This window comes from Alligator sinensis, unplaced genomic scaffold (genome assembly GCF_000455745.1).
Source record: "Alligator sinensis unplaced genomic scaffold, ASM45574v1 scaffold442_1, whole genome shotgun sequence".
In the NCBI taxonomy this organism is placed as follows: Eukaryota; Metazoa; Chordata; order Crocodylia; family Alligatoridae; genus Alligator; species Alligator sinensis.
Genome location: NW_005841829.1, coordinates 8,302,052 through 8,323,912, shown reverse-complemented (window position 1 = coordinate 8,323,912; position 21,861 = coordinate 8,302,052). Strand labels below are relative to the sequence as shown.

Genomic DNA, 21,861 nt, shown 5'->3' with positions numbered 1-21,861 from the left:
AGTGAGTAGCCCTGAGCTGCTTGCCAGGGCAGGATTTTGTACTGCTGGGGCCAGGACAGGGCTGCTTTTTATACTGCTGGGGACAGCATAGGTGCTGGCCCCAGGCTCTAGTTCCCCCTGGCTGCAGATCTGGGAGGAGCCAGGCAGGGTTATTTTGCCCCAAGTGGCACAATTTACTCCACAACAAAGTGCATGTCTAAGCATGTGTGCGGAGACAAAAAGCCCCAGCTCAAATTTGCACCACTCCTATTTGAGCTGCTGCAAGAGCACGTGCTTGCATGTGTGGACGTGCCCATGGAGTACAACTTATGATGTATCAAAGACCTTTTCCAAGTCTTGGAATATAATATGTAAAAAAAACTCAGGCACATCTCCATGCCCAAAGAGAGTCTCGTTTCACAAACAAGTGCAAGCACTGAAGCAATTTGATAAGTAAGATTTTCAGGAGTTTGCCCCAAACAACACAGCTCACTAAAACCACTTCATATTTTTCCACTTGCTTTGACCCAATAACTAGGCATACTAATGAACAGGTTGGTAACTGATTAATTTAATGATATTTATAAGGAGATGGATAGTAATGAATGAAGGATAAGCTATGGATTTGTTACAGGAATATTCTAAGTTACAGGCACATTTTTTTTCCCTTTTTAAAGCAAAGTAATAATAAAAGGTTATTTCCTGTATTGTGCAATATTTAATTTAAATGCATTTATTATAATGACATTATTTCTAGTTATAAATGGCCAATGCACCCAAGCTCAAATATATTTAATATGGACCTTTTTGTACCCTTGATGCCAGAAGAGAAAATGTTTCAGTAAAGTAATGAAAACTGCCAAAACTATTTGTTATCTCACTCATTTCCATTCTTTCCAATTTTTACAGGTTTTTTTTATTTTGTGTGTGTTTCTGTCTGAGCATGTGACTCATTATTGTCAAGCACTGTGTCTTATTGTTTCACACGTTTGTTGTACATAACAACTACCCTGCTTGCTAACCTGTTAACATGCCTAATGAAACTGTCTTGCTGGAAGGAAAGGAACATTAAGGAATTAGTAGTGACTATCTGGAAAGCAAGTGTCAGATGATCAAAGATATTTTACTATCATTATAAAAAGTGACTACCACACTCAGTGTGTAAGGTTAAAGAAACACCTCCCATGGAATTCAGCATTTGAGATTTTTTCTTCGTAGAGGTTTAAAAGAGATCAAGAAAAACTTGGTGCAGTTGCAAGGTATAGAAAGTGATTTAGATGCACAATTGGAGGTCAGTTGTTCACTATCATCCTCTCTCAAAAGGTGCGCAGGTTTCCTCTGAAGCATTTCATAAGCTACATGTAGTCAGGTATAACAGTAAGATACACTGTCATCAGAAGAACAGATATTCCCCATGACTTCTCCTATGATAATGCACACATTACAACATGATTTCCAGCATGGAATAATGCCTCTAATATTTACGCTTCTTGGCTATCTTTCCATTTGAGAAAACAGACAACCCAATACAATCCTAAATCTGGGGTCGTGTTAAGCTTACATATTTCCATTTAAAAAAACCTGCCCAAAGCTAGCCTTCTTCTATCAGACTGCAGCATACCAAAAGGGTTCTGAAAACAGCTTTGAACAAGGCCCCACTGAAGGAGGCTATCAATTTAGTTGTGGACAAAATGAAGCATTTTAGGAGCTTCCCTCACATTCCAAATGTATTATTTTAAAGACTGCTAACAAAACTTCCTTAAGACTTAAAAGTAGAAATAGGACCCGTCTAAATTTCCTTAAGACTTGAGGACTGATTTTGCTGACAAGTATTAAAAATTAGTAACTTTAGACATCAAAGCTATTGTATTTCTTCTCTGTTCTTAAATAATCTGCATCATAGTCCCAGAAACACTTACAAACATGAAGTCCCAGCATTAACCCTATTATTTTTCAGGCTGTCAGACAAGCACATGCTTAAGAAAATCATATGTAAATACACACACACATATACTATGTCTACATCTATAACTGTGTTATATATTGTTATAAAAGTCTTTTTTCTATCCTAGAATGTTCAGAAACATCAGATGGCAAGAATTTTTGACGTAGTAGTTTTATATTTGTAACATTGTTTTAGGTCGTTTTATAGGTACTGCTTAGAGTGAGTTAATTTGCTAATAACTTCATGCTTCTTTGAAGACATGTAGAGAAGGACTAAAGAGGACTAAAGGCCACTTATTTTACACAGGAAAGGATACAAAAAATACTCTCAATAAAATTATCAAATTCTCAAAATAATTTTGATTGATATATTGGTGGCATATATACCCTCCAAAGCATTCAGGACAGTGGGATAAAGTTTTAATCCGCATTTTATAGGAGCTACATAATTAGTTTGCAATTTTGCATCCTGGGCAATATCACCTGTACTTTGTTCATTAAGCCATGCCTCCAGGAATAATTCAAACCACTGAGCATCCTCCTACTCACCCAAAAATATGTCAATCCCTCCTCTGCCCATCTGGATCAAAATTACACAAGTCCAAAGCAAAGAGTGAGTCACGTTCACGTGCATTAAGTGACAGGTGTGTTGCAGGAAATCCTGGCATTTATAGGAGACCCCACAGAAAACGGACGAAGTACATGCTCTGCCCACACACAGTCATTAGCGTGGAGAAAAGAAGACTGAAAGGAGATTTGATAACAATCTTCAAATACCTTATGGGTACAGAGATAAACTATCCTCTGTAGCCATGGGAGATGGGGGTAGAAGCAATGGCTTTAAACTGCAGCAGGGGAAATTTAGGTTTGAGATTAGGAGGAACTTTCTAAGTATGAGAGTGATCAATATATAAAGAGCTATTCAGACACAGCACCAGAGTTAACTAGGCTATTCTTCACACCTTATCAATGATTTGCACAGACAGCACCAACTATAACTGGGCCTTTGTTTCAGAGAGATCATTTACAGACTCAGTCAGTACAAAAGAAATATTACATCATAAGTGCTATTACTATGACTCCAAATGCTCACCTGTGCATGAGAAATCATCCACGCGGACATATCCTGGAACACAGTCACAACGATATGAGCCCAGCAGGTTAACACACACTGTATTGGCGTGACAATAATGCATCTTAGCAGCACACTCATCAATATCTGAAGGAAAAAAAGAATTAGCAGGAATCAGAGTCAGAGTCAGAGTTGAATGCCTTAGAGTGACACAACACTGAAATAAGATGAGAGAAATTCCAATTACAAGCCTAAGAAGAACCTCAAAAGGCAACACATTTTAAACTCACATATTAAACTACTGAGTTTATAGTAGAAAACTATCAAGGAAGCATTAAGACTCCTGCAGCACAATAATGTACAGTTCACAGACATTTCCATAAATGTGAAGTCTTGGGAAACTGAGAAATATTCAAGCCTCCCCCCACCATAATATTTCCCCTGTTTAAAGCATTAAAACAAAAAAAAAGTAATCACATAAACAAACCAAGTGATGCATGCTTCAGGTACTGGTCTTTCCAGTATCACTGGAACATTAAGTGCAGACAGAAGTGACAATATTTGGCTAATCTGGCCACAGAAAGCAGTTTATAGCTGTGACCAAACAAGTGCATGGCTGCAAAGAGCTTAAAAAATGGCCGATTGGTTGAAAATCTGACCCGTCACTGCATGAGGTATCAGATAAAGATGTTACAAAATGTAGTGTCTTCTGTAACTTGTGTCTGCTGAGCTCCCAGCCTATCCGTTTTCAGCATGGAAGGGGGAAAGGGTGCAGAGGGAGTTCAGTCTAGGGGGTTTTCATCCCCTCCTAGAGTGTGGGGCAAGTGTATTGCAGTCCCCCCTCCCAAGGTGGGAGGCTCCAATTCACCCACCCCACCATCCAGCAACTTCTGTTCGGTCTGGAGTAATGTAACTCAGAACGCTTTGCAAAAATCTTTCTGGGTTACAGCTTGGAGCTGCACTTCTGTCTGCACCCTTTCTTCATGCCTCCTCTAGGTAAGTGTGACACACCCTGATCCCAGGCACACTCCCAAGGCCATACCTTCAGGGGTGCCCTTCAGCCCCAAACATCTTTTACCATCTGCTGCTTCACCACTGAGAAAAGACTGAGATGCTTCAAAGGTCACCTCCCTAATCAAAGTCACCTCAAATGATTCACCTCAATCAGGTTTTGCCAGCTCTTAGCAGATTTTGCCAACTAGAAGAATCATACCCCAGAAATGATAGATTCCCCTCTTCCTCAGAGGAGGCCTGCCTATATGGTCAAATGCTCTGAAATCACACCTACCATTAACAACAATGATTGTAAAAGACAACAAAAGGATTTATTATGAAATGAAGGTCAAACACAAGAAATCAGTAACCATCTGTTGAGATAGAGAGAGATCTAAGAGTAAACCAACAAATGAAAATATCAAAACAGTACTATGGTTTTATGTTGCATCTGACACCTAATATAGCTTCAATTCAGCTCAACAGGTTAGAACATAGCTCCCCCCTCTGACCTTCCTGACAGGGCTCCATGAAACTTCCCTTGTCTTCCTGTTTCAGTGCCTTGTTGCATGATAATTTTAGGTGACTTCTGGAGCTCTTAACCCCAGGGTTGACTGCATGGTACCACCTTAAATGGCTTAAGGCATTCATTATACGGATGAAAGTTATGCCACTCCAGCGCAGGATTATTTTTAATTTGCCTAATTTTGTTCCTGTTCCATTAAGGTATGGCCACGTCTCACAGCTATTCCACCCAAGCTGAAGTCCTCCAGCATCCCAGGATGTAGTGGGCCCTCCTGAGACAGGACTATATTCTTATTTACATCCTTTCAGACATAAAGGGCATTTATACACATGCTCTGGGAGATGGGGAGAGAGGCACTTTATTTAGAGTGCTTTCAAGGGCCGCTCAGATTAAGACACCTGGAGCATCACGTGTATCCGCGTCCCCACACTGAAAAATGGCAGTGGGGGTGCTTTAACTAAAGCTCATCAAACAAGGTTTAGTTAAAGCACCCCTGCTGCCACTTTCGAGCATGGGGACGTTGATACATGTGATGCTGGAGTCTGTTGGAGCACAGTAATTACCACGTTGCAGCTATAATTACAGTGTATCAGAGCAGCTTTGATGCATATGTATAGGTGCCCAAAGATTACTAATCCAATATCCTAAAGAGACTCTCTCTCACTTAATTTTCCTACTGTGAGGAATGTCCTCCACCAAGTAGCCTGTTCTCGGGTGTAATTCTTGTAGGTATCTTCTCTCAAGATCATGGGTAACTGGTGCCACCTTAGTCGGGGGGGGGGGGGAAATGTGCCCCCACCCCCCCAGCGACCGGAGTAGGGGAGGGGGTCCCCCCACAACAAAACATACCGACCGATGAATAGCCGTGCTGCTCCTGAAAGCAGCTGCAGGACTCCCAGAAGTGGTTGCACCCTACATCCAGCACTCCCACTCCCCTGCTGGTGCACCAGCTCTCTCAGGGGGTGCCCCCCCTACACGTTGCCACTGCTAAAAGGTATAATTTCATCATTGTCTGTAAGGGCCAGGATCATGTGCCACAGACAACATCTACACAAATCTATTGAACTGGCCTTAAGCCTACCTATGTCAGATGCTAATTCTCACTGATTACTTCTCTCAGCTATTTAGGCTTCTCCCAGCTACTAAACTCATTGTTTAGTGAGCAATATCTGAAGATCACAATCATGTTAACCAATCCTAGCTCTATTATACCACATGAGATACATTTATATCAAATATCATAATATATATAACATAAGGACAGTAAGGCTAAATGCAGCTTGATGCTACTTACACAGACTACACATGCCATTATCAGTAAAACAGGCTCAAGAAAACATACATGGCATTCCACAAATACCTCAAAATATAGGTTTGTGACACCAAATCTCTGAAACAACCCTGTGTTCAGGACTAGAAGGAAGGTAAGTGGAATTTTATTAGCTACATTGGCTCTGTGCCACTAAGCTAATGTCTGACACAAAGGAAACCTCAACTGCCCAAAGACAACAGCCTTAAGTTTGCTTTGCATTGTTCCAATGAAATGAAACAAACAAAAAAGCTGAAGACTCAGCCCAGTGCCTCCACTTGTTATTAGCAGATTATTGCAGCTAATGTGAGGCCAGCACTCAGTTTTTGTTGTTTGATTAAGGGAACTGAAACTGCCATTTACTAAACTGTTTAAATGCCATGAAGCTCACCTAAAGACGATTCTTCCTCCAAAATACAAGTTATTTTTACTTCAGGAACGAACAATTACCTTTACTGATTGGAACTGATTTTTCACTCATTTTACGAAGAAGAAACTCTATTGACTTCCCAAGAATTATTCTAGAGTGACTGCATGCCAGTGTAACAGAATGGACAATTGGGCCTATTTTTTACTGCATTCTCTTTACACGTTATTTTTTTTATTGAATGTTATGCTCAATATAGACACTGAATTGACAGCATAACTGAAAATAAAAGTCTCCTGTTTCCTCTGTAAAAAAAGTGCAGAGCAGACAGGTTCTCAAACCCTTATCACACACATGCCTCAATCTGGCTTGGAAGAATGCCCATAAATGTGAAAAATAGTTCCATTTTCTTTGTGACAACAGGCCTTTCCTATTCATAGCAGCTCACGTAGACATATACAACCTAGCTTTGAGCTCCCTGGTTTGGGTGTTATTAAGCTTAGTCATGGCAACAAGGAGCCCAACACAAGCTAGAAAACCTACCTGAGATGCTGTGCTGAGGTTATCCATTGGTGCTGCTTCCATAGCAACACCGCTAGCAGTACGAAAACTAGTTAGATTAAAGCTGGCTCAGAAATGTCTATCCATGTTTTGCAATGTAGACAGACCTTCCACAACCTCTGTACTGAAATTGCAACAAACACGCCAACAAACATTCTGGTTTCTGCACTACGGACATCCATTCCATTGGGAATTAGAGGGACCACTAATTAAATAATTTCACATTGGCCACCAAACAGCTGTCAGTTGGCACTGACTTTTGATCACTACCAATACACGCTGAATTTGAAATAATAGCCTAAAGGCAAAAGATTCTATATTCCATTACAAATACCTTGAGCTATCTATCCACTTCCTTCATTCTGGATGTTTCTGATGCTGAACCTCTTGATAAAATGTATAAAGATGTCAAAAGCATCAGTATATGAAAGAAAAATGCAAAAAAAAAAATCTTCCTACATGTCTTCTTATCGCACCACTGTGCAGTGGGGCCACCTGGGACATGCTCAGGTGTTGATATGTTCACACTACTCTGCTTGCCGCCTCTTTTTGATAGGCTTTTGGTTCATAGCTTTGAGAGGTTTTGTTCTTGAATATCTAATAATTTCTGGCATAAAAGGAAAGGGAAAGATGCCTGAAAAGAAGGCATAGATCTCAAATCAGCAACGAATTCACCTAAAAATTAATCTGATATGGTGCCATCTTTGTCTTTAGCCATCTCGATGTATTCACTGGACAATGACCAAGAAAATAAAAATGGAGGTATTGAAAAGTCTTGAACAGGAAGGAATTAATTAGCATTTGATTAATTATAAGGGAAAGCACTATCAAAAGAATACCCACCCCCCTTTGCTCCCCCTCAAACTACCAGAAGTGAAAATTAAATTCACAATCCTGAGTGGCACCTCTCTGCAGCACAACGATCCCGCTGAATCTCATAAGAAATACTAACAACTTTAAGCACTGTTTTGATTATAGATGGGTAAACTGACAGCTACCGGCACTAGTTTGCAGCCCTAGTCCTAATGTTCAAGAGATTAAAGGACTAAATTTGGCCCTGGCAAAAGAGGTGAGGAGATAAATCCTCTTTCCTCTTTGCTCACCCACTGAAGCCCTTCCTCAGGCTTTCCCTGTGCCTCTTCTTGTTTCTCATATGTTCACTTTCATTTTATATTTTCCACTGCCTCTATAAAAGTGTTAAGCCTAATCTACATACGTCTCTTTTACAGGGGACAGTTATGGGAGGTCACAAATTGGTAAGAGTATTTTTCCAGATAAGTTCTGTAGATAAGTGGTCCAGAACTGTTGGTCCACAACTCTCTACAAAACCTTATGTAAGATTAGGTATCCATGACAAAAAGTCTTGGGTTTTTACTTAACATTGTTACAGTAACATCCATAAACCATACCATAGTATATATCAGCTTGAATGTAATGGAACTCAAATTGTGATTCATGCGTATAGATTGCTTGTCACATTTGAAATATTAGAGCTCATCTTCTGGTGGTCTTTTGAGGTGATAAAAATACATGATTTATGTTTCTCTCTGGGCTGGTGAAGTAGTTTGTTTTTCTTTTTAAAAAGTATACTTATGGCCTTTAAAATTAAACTTGACATAGCATAATGATCCTTCACATATCAGCAACTTCCATCTGCATAATCTCGTTCTGTTCAATGACAAAGACACATATGGGCTACCGCTTTTCAGTGAGGATTATTGCATTAAAGTATAGTTTGGTTTGGTAAAAAGAACAAGACCATCCTTTAACTACATTTAAAGTATTGTCTTAATAGGTATTTAAGAAGACTTCATTGCCTGTATAGAGCACTCCTAAGGTAAAATGCTCCCAATATAGCTGTCAGGTAAAGGCCATATTTCCTCTATTTCTAATATAATTCATGAACTTTCAAGGATGAAGGTAATGACACAAAAAAGAAAGAGAACAATATTTTGGGCCAAATTCCCAGCAGGTGAAAATTAGCATAGATGCACTGACCCTAACCTCAGCTAATATAATTTGGTATAGCTCAAATCAGGATGCCTGATAATGAATAATAAACGATTTGTACATAAAAATAAAAATATACTAGACAATTAACTGTCTTATCATTGTACCATCCTCTTTGTCCATATCAGAGTCAGAGTCAAGAGTAAATTATAGTGTCAAAGAAAAAGGAACTCCTATTAAAAAGTCAATTAATTACAATTATTATACTATTTATTCATTTATATTATTTGAGTGTATTTGAATGAAATAAAACTGGAGGAAAACCATTTTATGCAACTCCACAAGTACTGAAAAAAAGTAAACAAAGTCTGAACTAAGCCCCTAAGAAACCATGCCTGCTCCAAGAGAAAGGCAAGAAAGATAAATTAGCACATTAAATACCCATGCTAAATATATTTGTAGACCCAAAATGAGAAAGTATGCATGGCCAAACCAGAAGGGATTTTCTTTTGTGCAACTCAGTGGGACTAGGGAAACAAGTCCTCAGCCAACTCTATCAGTAGTCTAGTCACTAACATGAGTCTGGCACATGCTTGGTCTTTGTTCATTATTAATCACCCCCACTATACTGTAAAAAAGTTACTACTTCCAAAAAATCATCAAACTCTTTAGATCCTCTTTTTAAGTACCTGCTTTCCCTCATGAAATGATGGGACGTTTCACACCTATCATCAGGCCTGTTGGGGTCATAAAAATATGCAGCCTGTGAGAATAACCTTGAAGGCAAAACAATTTAAACGACTGCCAGAAACTGTATGTGTTTTAAAATAACTTTCTTGGAAAGGGTTAACATCATTACCAGTTATTTGCGATTCTAGCACAAATCTAATGGGAGGCAATAACACAAATGTATAAAAATAAATATTCCAGCATGCCAGTAGGTGATTTTTTTAAAATCTATGTACGATCTCTCTATGTGCTGGCTTCAATTTTAGAATCAAATACCATCATTAAAAACAAATCCTCCAAACCTACTGGATGTTTCATTTGAAATCATATGCTACCATATCTCATCTTAAATTGCAGCCATTTTGTGCAACCCAATTCTCTCATGAAGAAAAAAATGTTTTGGTTGTTTAAGCCAATTTTATGATTTGTCCAGTCATGTTTATTGGCAGCTATTGGTCTCAGGAGACCATGGAGATTGTGCTTTTGGTGGGTTACTGGGTACCACCACAGCTTCTTGAGTGGCTGAGGAGTCCAATGCATAACAAGCAGACCCTCCAGCAAGTTGGACATACAAACTCAGTTGAGCTTGTGCCAGCATAGTGAGTACCATCTTGCCCTGCCTGCCTCTGATGCTTCTTCTCTATCTCATTACTGACCCTCTCTATCTTGAAGTGATGTAGGCCCTGCTTCATGGCAGTATTCCACTCGCAGCAATCTGAAGCGATTGATTCCCAGTGTTGGCCATCGATGCATGGCTCTCACAAGTTTTTTCTTGCAGACATCAACAAAACAGAGTTTGGGACATCCATATTGATGTTTGCCAGTGGCCAGTTCACAGTAGAGTATGTCCTTGGGGATTCAGCCATTGCTCATATGATTCACATGTCCTAATCAACAGAGGCATCTCTGTCTTAGGAGAATGAACATACAGGGTATCTAGGTCCATTCCAGAACAACAAAGTTGGAGATGTTTTTATGCCATGTTACGCCCATGATATGACAGACAAAGATGGAAACTGTTCAGTTTTCCTTCTTCCTTGGCATAAAGAGTCCATGTTTCACTGTCGTACATTAAAGAGCTAAGTACACAAGGGCTGTAGAAGGGCATCTTTGTTGAAAAAGCAAGTGCTCTGTTTTTTACAAACTCTCTTTTGAAATATAGCCATGGCATTGCTTGCCTTTCAAATGCAAGTGTTAAGTTCAGCTTCCAAGCCAAGATTTTCCGAGACAATGGAGCCCAAGTAAGTGAACTTCTCAACCACTTCCAGGCTTTCATCAGGAGGATGGTCAACTTGTTGACCCATGACTATTGTCTTCTTTAGGCTAATGGTCAGACCAAAATCATCACAAACACGAGAAAAGTGATCCATGAGAATTTGCAGCCCTGCTTCTTTATGATTAACAACTGGTATGTCATTGGCAAAGAGCATTTCACAGACAAGAACTCTCTCAGGTTTTAGTTTTTGCTTTGAGATGAGTGAGGTTAAAGAGTTTCTGCATCAGATCTTGTCCAAAGGCATATATCTTCTGAAGAGCAACTGAATGCATATTTGAGTAGGACAGAGAAGAAAATTCCAAAAATTGTCAGAGCTGGGACATAACCCTGTTGGACACCACTCTTGATTTCAAATTCTTCCAAATGTGGCCCATCAAACTGCACTGTTCCATATATACCAGTGTGGAAGGACTTCATGATGCTCAGGAGCGTAGGAGGGCAGCCAATCTTTTTCAGGATTCGGAACAAACCATCTCTGCTGAAAAAATCAAACGCTTTGATGAAATTGACAAATGCTATGTACAGAGATTTCCTTTGTTTATGGTACCTTTCTTGTAGCCATCTCAAGGAGAATACCATATCCACTGGTGATCTACCAGATCTGAAACCACATTGAGACCCAGGGTAGATTCTGTCTGCAAGGGTCTGCAGTCTTAGCAGTACGACTTTGATGAACAGCTTCCCAGTGATGTATAGTAAGTATATACTGTGATAGTTACTGAAGTCACTAATATCACCTTTGTTTTTGTACAGAGTGACTATGCTTGCATCCAGAGTCGGCCCTAGCAGGGTGTGAGGCCCAGAAGTGAAGAAGCCAGCAGCAGCAGTGAAGGGGGGGGGGGGGGGGGGGGGGGCTGGATGAGAAGCCGGCAGTGGCAGTGCAGAGTTGCCAGCACTGGGTGGGCCCTTCAGGAGGGGCCACGGCTACTCCACTCAGCTTCGTGGGGGCTCCAAAGCGTGGGGCCCTAGGCAGTTGCCCTGATTGCCCCTGCCCCCTCAGGTATGGCCCTGCTTGCATCCTTTATATCTTGAGAAGCTTCACCTTCTCTCCAATACATACATATTAATTCATGAAGATGGAGGAGGAAGAAGGATTTCCCACACTTAACAACTTCAGCCAGTATGCAATCCACACCTGGGGCTTTATCACAAGCAAATTGATCAATGGCTTTTTCTACTCTGTCTATAGTAGGTTCATGGTCAAGTGCTGTCAGGGTTCAGAGGTCTTCAAGTGCATCAAAAGTAGAGCCATGGACCACATTTTCACAAAAGTAGAGTTCTAAGCAGTGGTCAACCCATCGAGCCATCTGCTTATTGTGATCATTGATGACTTCACCTGTGGAGGATTTTAAAAGGGCGGTCTTCCTTGGAACAGGCCCAAAAGCTTTCCTGATGCCCCCATACATTGCTTGCATGTCACTTAGGTCAACAGCTTTTTGGATACTTTCACACAGCTGTAGCCAATAATCATTTGCATACTGTCTCACTGTACATTTGACCTTTAGCTGGATCTCTCAAAGTGCCTGCAAGTTGGAGTGACTAGGGTCACACTTACATTCAAGGAGAGCTGACCATTTCTTTTCTAGGAGCAGGATCATTTCAGATGAATTCTCATCAAACTAATCATTTGAATGGTGATGCCAGGTACCACAAGGGTCCAATGCAGTTTGATAGATGGCTCCTTTGAGCTGAACCCATTTCTCCACAGCAGTATTACATGGGCTAGGAAATGATAGAGCCCCAGAGAGAGTTTTAATTAATTGAGACTGTCTTCGGCTTTTAGTCACATGGCATTTATTTGAAGTAAGGAGAGTTTCTTGCTATTGTACAATTTCCTGGGATACAATCTGACTTTCGTGCACAACAATGAATGATCTGTATCATAGCCAGCACTCTGACAGGATCACATGATGATTACAAACTAAAGACTGGCAAACTTAGCAAGTTTTCAGGTTTAAATACCCTTCTTCAGGCTAAGGACACATCTGCAGTTGTTCTGTGCTCTTCCTGAATGGACTGAATAGTAAAGAGGCCAGAGGGTGGTATGCATGTACAAGAAAGCCAGTCAGTGAAGATGTTAATTGAAGAGTCAGTTGGTGAGAGACGGGGGCAGGTGGGGTAAGGGAGATGGAAAGGGGAATGAATGCAACTGGCGAACAGAGGAGAGGTACCTGGGGGGAGTCAGATGTTAGGCAGGTTATAATGTGTCATAAAGCCAATGCTTATATTTAGTTCATGATTTTTTTGTATCCAGAAGTTCATAGGCTCGGCTATGAAAAAGTGTTTTGTAAATTCCCTTTGCCGATACAACTGTGAGATTGGAGAGAGAGTGGTTTTCTTGTGAGAAATGTGCTCCCACAGGTAATTGGGTATTCCTGTCTTTCATAGACTTCTGGTGTGTGTTCATTCTGGTGCGCAGTTGTTTGATTTCTCTTACGTTTTCCATCAAGGCATTTAGTGCACTGGATGAGATATATTACATTTCTGGAGGTGCAGCTGTAAGATCCAGGAATGGTGATAGTTCTGTTATGGGGTGTAATAATTGTGGGGGTGATGGAGATGTCCTGACAGGTTTTACATTTCTTGTCATGGCATGGTCTGGATCCATTTGGATCCATTTGGGCCACAGGAAGTTTGCTTCTGGTGATGAGGCTGGCAAGGTTCCATGCTTGTTTGAAAGCTAAGATGGGTGGTTCTGGAAAGATGTTTTTAAGAATTGGGTCGTCTTCTATATGGGTTGCAACTGTTTAAGGAATTTCTGTATAGGTTTGAGGAAGGGGTGATATGTCATAACCAGTGGTGTGTGATTCGTGGGCGTTTTCCTTTTTTCCTTCTGTACTACAGTAATTCTTCACATAGTATCCAGCTGGTTCTTTCAGATGTGCAATCTATTTCTCTGGAGGAGTGTCCTTCTTGAGTGAAAGCCTTTTTGAGATTTGTGAGGTGCCAATCCTGGGTGTTCTCCTCAGTGCAAATTTGGTGGTATCTGAGGGCTTGGCTGTATATCACAGTTTTCTTTGTGTGTTTAGGATGATTGCTGGTTCTGTGCAGATATGTATGTTGGTCTGTGGCTTTCTTGTATAAAGTGGTCTGCATTTTACCATTATGGATATTGATCATCATGCTTAAAAAGGAGATGCTGGTGCTGGAGTATTCAAGAAATAGTCAGATGGATGGGTGATGATTATTGAATTTCTGATGGAACTCAATCATAGATTGCAGGTTTTCAGTCCAAAATGATGAAGATGTCATTGATATATCTTAAGTATAGCAAGGGTTTGATAGTGCAGTCCTTGAGGAGTTCTGATTGTAGGTGCACTGATCAACTGGATCTGCCAATCGTTCTAATTCCAGCTCCTGTTAGAATTCAACTGATGCAAAGTCCCCCAGACCTGAGCCTGGTAGGGAGCATCCCACCTACAGGAAAAGTTCTAACATTTCCAGTACTTCAGGCTGGCACTGTGTTATATTTAATCCCAACTACAGGATCCTATTTATACCCAATGAAAATGCATAATTCCAAAATATATGCGTGTCAAGAGCAGAAATGGGAAGTTTAATTTGGAAGACCCACTCCTTCCTATTTTCTACCGTGCTACTTTCCAGGCACATAAACAAAAACATGCTTTAACAACTGGTACAAAGGGTCCTTTATGACAGCAATTTCTAAAGTATAAAGGATCATTTTTTAGCTGCTGGAGCTGAAGTCTTTTACCTTGTGGTTATATTTAGTGCAGGTGCTCACTCTTGTAGCCGATCGGTTGCCATTCAGATGGATAGAAGTCTTCTGATATTCCTAAACTATTTGCTCCCTCAGTTACGATTAGAAGCACCCCAAAAACAGCCATTTCATAGATTTCATAGATTTCACAGACATTAGGGCTGGAAGGGACCTCGGAAGATCATCAAGTCCAACCCCCTGCCCAAAGGGCAGGAAGTCAGCTGGGGTCATAGTATCCCAGCAAGATAAGCATCCAGTTTGCTCTTGAAGGTGTTCAATGTAGGTGCTTGAACCACCTCCGGTGGCAGGCTGTTCCAGACCTTGGGGGCTCGGATAGTAAAGAAATTCTTCCTTATGTCCAGCCTGAAACGGTTTTTTTATTTCTATCATTAGCTTGGTAATGTAGGATCTATTATTAAATGTCTGTGTATTTTTTGAAGTGCCCTAAGATCTCTTAGCATGATAAGGGGTTATAAATTGAACTTGTTGTGGTAAAAAATAATTAAAATTACTTGGAATGCTGCCTTTTCTGTATTAGTACTTTTTTAAATCAAGTAATATGTTTTCTTTTTCTCTTTTTGTAATGAAAAGGGGCTACTTTCTTATCCACAAGTGAATGGCTCCAATCATCTGATAAACACATTAATGGAAAATATTCATAGTATTATAAATATTATTTTGTTAAAAAAGACTTTACTGCTATAGCTCTCAGGGATGGCTGATAACTTATTCATAAGGCATCTCTGACAGTTACAAATAAATTATTTTTAAAAATATGCAGTCAAAATTCACATATGATAATACAGCTTTGAGAATGCAGATTAAAAATAACCATCCAAGGCAGAATGGAAGAGTTTGGGGGAACGGGTTGTGGCTAATGGCAGCGGCTCATTCATTTGCTCAAACATGCCATAGCAAGTGTTTTGAAGAAATCCAAACTATTTCTTATATATTGAAAATATCACCACTCTCTCTGATGATTAGAAGAAAACTGAAATTCCCATTGTTTCTAGCCAGGGTTACTCAGGCTTTTATTTATTTATTTCAAATTATTCTTTGAAAGTATGCTTGATGTATTTGCTTAGAAGGCAGGAGAGCACAGCAAGTTATTTAGCCAGGGGTATTTGTGGAAGTATATCTATCTCTTCAAAGCCACCATTTAATTGTCATCTACACTAATATTAAGAAGGGTATGTAATAAGAGAACTACTCTCTCATCAGCTTGGATCTGCAAGGTAATGAGCATTATAAACTCCTACTCTAGTTAATGGCTCCCACCATCAGGCATGCTCTTGCTGCTCAGCACTGGCCAACCAGAGTATATCAGCCTGAACCCCAGAAGACCACAGCCCTAGTGAAGCACTTTTGCAATGGCAGACTCTTGGGCTATATACACACACTCAAATAATCTGGAAAATTGTTCCAGGTTTGTTCTTATGATAGAAAAAAATACCTGTAGATGCCTGGATGGGCATTTGAATGTCAAATTCTTGAACAGCAGAGAGCTTGCAGCCAGAAGCTCCCTCTGCATACATCTCAGCATGTTCTGCAGGCTCCTTCAACAGTATAGCAGCAGTGCACAGGGCAGCCCTGATTAGTTGATCCAGACCACTCAGAGTCTGAACATGAAAGTGATTTAACCCTGATTGTTCCCAGGTTATTTTTCTCTTGGAACAACCATTTTTATTATGTCAGAAAAATCCTGACTGTCTCTATACTTGTAGTTTCTCCTGAGAGACCAATGATTCTCCCAGGAGAAACTGAATGTCTGTGCACAGCCTTGGAAGGCATAGGGTTGATATAAGGCCTCCTTATAACATCAGCACTCATAACTACCAGCAGAAACAGGGATGACTGGCAGTAGGGGAACTAGCCAAGTTTGCCTTACAAACCTAAGCTTAGGAACCCTGGAAGCTGCTGCAGGTTAAACAAGGACTACCTGAATCTACACATCAGCCCTGAGAGAGTACAAAAGGCATTTTTGTCTCTCTCAGAGGTGACAAGCTCTCTTCAGCAATAGGAAATAACTTATCCTATTGGTTTTCTTACATCCATGAACTAAAATGAAGTTGTTCCCAACTTATACAGTTTTAACTTAGATTTGGTCTGTTAGGAATAGGAGTTGTAGGTTCTCAGCACCTTATAGAACCAAGGCTCATTACTGGCAGAAAAAGTTGTCTTTTCTGATAACACTCAAAAGGTGGCTTAGTGGAATGCCTAACCGTCGTGGTTTCAGTCAAAGCAGAACTAATTAATGAAGTGGTGGGAATTTGCCTATGTGCACTTGCCTCCATCTGTAGGTAAAGTAACACTCTTAACATCATTGCCAAGGAGAGGGTAATAAGAAAAAGGGATGGATTTATAAGAAAAAAATAACTCAAAGAACGAAAGATCAACTCAGACTACGGATCAATTTAAAAATATATATTTTAATAAGGATACAAACATGCTTGTGTGGCACCTGTTCCATACTGCCATTAGTTGCTAGCCTGTCTTTAAAAAAGTGACCCAAAATGGTTGCTTTCCAAAAGCAGAGACATGCTTCTGTAGAATATACTAATGTTCCTTATACATTTGTTCCAAAATTAGGAAATACCTACATTTGTACATGTCAGTCACAGTTTAAAACAGACCATGGTTATCTAAATCTCAGCCTTCCCAATACTAATAAAATGTCCTATATATATATTTAATGAGAGCAAAGAGCTCCAAGGTGAGTCTTGGAAACATGGCAAATTCTGGGCCATGGATTGTGGCATACTTCCTGTGCAAGTTCAATAAAGACATTCTGACATTTCATCAGAAGTGGCATAATTCTCAATAATGGGAAAATGGCTGTTTCTTTTCACCCTGCAGAAGGAGCAGGGCATTCTGCAAAACTCCATTCAAGGTACCTTGCAGATCCTACTCAAATATGTAAAAAGTTTGGAAATCTGCCAACTGTGAAGGAAGGAAAGTCAAGTCACGTTACCAACGTTGGATATCCACCTACTACGGTTCCTAAAGGCAAATAGTTTAGGGCTCATTTGATCTCTAGTGCTACGAAGCCAACTGTCTTCTACTAACCATGATTTGATAAGCTGAGTCCTGTAAATTGTTAGCTGAAATGTACCAATCATCTGTAGTTGCTGCTGCAGGGTAAGCAAAGGGAAGGCATTGATCTGGCCAACTGAGGGCTCTAAAGAATCCAAACAACATATTGAAACTATTATGTTTTATTCCCTTGATGAAACCTTGAAATTGATTAAATGTTTCTGACCTGCTCCATCCTCCTACAATGAATTAATATAGTAAGGTCAACAAAAATGTGAACAGTCTATAAAGACTTTTTCAATTACGTAAATGGTGTTCATCAGTGCAGTGCAATTTGCCAGTCCTGAACACAGAGGGAGTTAACTGCCTTTCCTTGGCTAGAACTTTGGATATAAATTACAACAAATTACCACAGGAATAGAAGTAGTAAGAGTTATATCTAATAAATCTAACTGGACTACTCTCCCTTAGCATTTTATTATCACTCTTTCTGCCATTTCTCTTCTTCACAGGGTCTTTAGGTTTCAGATATTGTAAATCTAGCTACTTCACAATTGGCTACAAGAATTTCCATTATATAAGTCTGCCTTAGATAAAAAATAACCATGTTACTGCTCCTAAATATATTGTAACCTATTAGAAAACAAACCTGTATAATCACCTCTCTTACAAATCTAGCTGCATTCTCCAGAAGGACTACCTCTGATTTTCTGATTATGCACAGGACCTCTCCAGCCTTGCCTGCTTTAGCCTTTTGATGCTTTTTCTGGAACTTGCTTTTTGTATCTCAATAAGCAGCTACCAAATAAATATTGTAGATGGTTAAACCCCTTACAATACTTATCTAATAGTTTTACATCCTAATTTGTCATTTTGTGTTAAACCCTGTAAATATTTCTCATAGATTTCAAAGGATTGCTATTCAAAGTTTTAAGCTCTTTCATTCACCTGTATTAGGTAGGCAAGTCACATATTAAAATAATTATATCCATTTTCATTTAGCTGATACTTTACCTTCTGCATCCTTTATATGTGATTTTACTAATGGCTCAGGATCAACAATGTATTCCTGTGTTCAAAATGAATAATTCTTTCCTTGAACCACTATACCCAGAGCAATTACATTGAAATACCTGGCACCATAAGCATTTATCTTGTACCATCCCCCACGATTTTTGTTTTGCTGATCTATTTTTATCTCTAATACTCTTACCCAGTCTGTGTCCTTCTATCTATGTCCTGTGATATTGACTAGCTTACTCTTTCAAATCCACATAGATGCTATCTTCAAATGATATATTGTAGCAGGCTACCCATTTAATTGATCTAGAATCCCTGTGCCCTCAGCAACCTTTTACTCTGGCATTTTGAAGGACTCTATCTCTGAAAAATTAAATGCTGATGAAAGCTGTGATTTTTTTTGTCTTTACCATGCCTAAGAGTATCTACAGTCCCTGAAGAATCAGACACTGCACCTTGTAATCACATCTAATATATACCTTTGTAACAAATGAGAAATGAGATACATTAATAGCAGCCCAGACAAAATTAATGCCCCATCACTTTGCTACTGAAATAATTCATTCACTGAATGACCAACATGTGTGGTACAAAGCAGTATGCTATTAATGAAAAAATATCATCCTACTTTTGTACACATTTATTGTGCCCTATCTTTCCTATTTATGACTTTCATCAAGACCATGGAGAGTTCCTGGATTCTCTGCATCCGTTCAAGCTCTTACCACAAACCATCACTCACATCTTTCAGTTTGGTTATTTGTCAAAGTGTCTGTCCAATCATACAGCTCTGCTACAAAATCCAGAATGTATTAGCAAATGTTATTTATTAATTACATGGTAGAAACCTAACCGCTAGTATAAGTGAACCTTGTACCAGCTTCCTTGGGAAAGGGGCAAAAATCATAGCAGTTAACTTAAGATGCCAGTTGATTTACTAATTTTCACCTGATGGGTCCCATTAAATAAGTGTTAATATTCCACGTTAACTAGGCTCTATGGCAGTTTGGGGTCCAAGCATGCCCTCTGTCAGTGAGGGCTGATGTACTCCAGAAATATCTAACAGCTATTCACATAAATAAACTTAATTAAAACAGTATTATTTCCCCCCTGGTCTTCTTCTGCAGTTCCTATTTTGGTATTTTGTGGAGACCACTGTACTGCTAGGGAAAGGGTAGCATTCTTCAGTTACTACTGACCAGGAATATAAGGCATATTGTAAATCTTCAGAATAGTAACATAGGTACAGTTAGCCCTCAATCTACTTGGGGATTTGTGGATCTAATTTTCTTCCTCACATACACAGAACTACCTATTACCTCCATCAAGCAAGAATTGTGCCTCAGTCTGTGCACCCATTCCCTCCACCTGCATGCCAAGGGTAGTATTAAATAGTGATAGAGAAGTCAAAGGTAAGCCAAGTTTAGATAATGGGGAAGCAAGGAATGAGTGGAGCTTGCTACCCACTATGGACATAATAGCCACCAACATTACTTTTCCAAAAATGTGGGGTGTGAGACACATATGTAACAGAATTAGAGATCAATGAGCTACAACACCTTTCTTGTGATGTCTGAAATTGCAGAGTAGCATGCTATATGTCTTACTCTGACCTCTTACTCTCCTGTGGCACAATCTAGTTCTTATTGTTTATGTCAGCAGTGTTCAATCTTTTGGCTCCATGGGCCAGATGAGTGGCATGAGGCCAACGCATGGGCCAGACTGGACCCTGTACCACTGTGGCAGGTGCCTGGACACCCAGACTGAGCATCACACCACCCCTGCCTGGCCCCGCACACTGGGATCAGGCCCTGACTCTCCATGCCACCTCCACCCAGTCACTGAATGCTAGGATCATCGCCCATGCCAACCCCACATGTCAGAATTGGGCTCTAATACCCCATGCTGTCCTTGCTTAGGCCCTGGTGCCCCATGCCACCCCCAACCAGTCCCTGGACACTAGGATTGGTTCCTAGACTTGGATCAGGCCATGGTGCCCCATGCTGCTTCCACCTAGCCCTGCATACCAGGATTAGGCCCTGCACTTCCCCCATAAGCTGGGTCTGGGCCCAGTAAAGTCCCAAATACCCAATCAGTGTCCAGCTATCCAGCCCACAAGGCTCCACACAGGTTTGGAAATTTGGCAGCAGGGGAGAGGGGAGAAGCAATTAAAGTTACCACCAAATTTTCCAAATTTACCACCATGCCACCAAATTTTCAGACCAGTAGATGACAGCCACGCAGGAAAGATCTGATCCATGGGCCAGGGCTTGAAACCCTAGTTTATGAATTTCTAAATCCATGCACACTGTTCATTTAGTCTGTAATGTATAAAAACAACCACTTCAGCAAAATAAAATCCTGTTTTTATATTTTAAAATAATAATTTGTCTCTTGTACCAATTAAGGTTATGGTTATTACTAATGTGGAATCAGAAAAAATATATGCCTTAAACTTTGACTATTTTAGTTATAAGATGACATAACCGCTTTGTGGAGAATTGCTGGCTCTGTATAGTAGAACAGATAAGAGAAAGTGTTTGTTCTTTGTAACTCCTCTGCAACTGCTTCGCTCACCGCGGCCTTGAAGATAGCAAAAAGTATGTACAACTCTGATTTGCAGGTGCAAGAAGGAGGTTTGTGAACTAACCTCGCCTCCCCCATTAGTTCCCATCCTGATTACAGCAAAGAAATAATGAAGTAATATTATAGCCGCTTTTCATGCTAATTTCACTATATGATCACGTGAGTTGTAAGCAACTGTTAAAAAGTATATAAGCCTCCTGATTTTGCTCTTGGGGGGGACCCCTTCCAAGTGCTTGCGAAATCCATGTCACTTTGGAGTCCCCCCTACAGCTGTAGTTTCTTTTGAATAAAAGCTTCTGCTGACCTGACCCAAAAGTATGCTGCGTGTGTTTCCACGACAAAGGATTCCTGAGGTTTAGTTAGTAGCATTCTCTACCCTCTCTTGGAAAATATAAAACATTTTATCATCAATTATCACAAAACAGCAGAAGTATATAATTTTGTTAAGCTTGTACATTTTAAAAATGAAACTATGCATGTAATGTATGTAAAGGATGCAAGGGAATGTCCAACAAAAGATTTTGATATTAAAAGATTTTAGCTAATTTAATAAAAGTAATGTTAATAAAAAATGTACTGCAACAGAGTATAGCTTCAGGGTGGATGTTAGATCACTTTCAAGCTGGATGGCTGTGCCAAATCAGACCCACTCTGACCACTTCTGACCACTATGTGTTACAAACAGCATACCAGTAATAGGAATGCTTTACGGGCAACTGAAAGTGATTAGAAGCATAAGGGGTGTACTTGGTAGCCGTGTTGGTCTGAGACAAGAAGACATACAAAAAACTAGAA

The 21,861-nt window shown here is 40.0% G+C and overlaps 1 protein-coding gene across 1 annotated transcript in view; it reads right to left on the bottom strand.

Annotated features, from left to right (window-relative positions):
• NELL1 (neural EGFL like 1) overlaps positions 1-21,861 on the bottom strand; it is a 537,948-nt gene that overhangs the window by 268,560 nt on the left and 247,527 nt on the right. Inside the window, exon 13 of the mRNA XM_025199761.1 lies at positions 3,017-3,142. Within this exon, the coding sequence (XP_025055546.1) occupies positions 3,017-3,142 (126 nt within the window). The remainder of the gene's footprint in view (positions 1-3,016; positions 3,143-21,861) is intronic.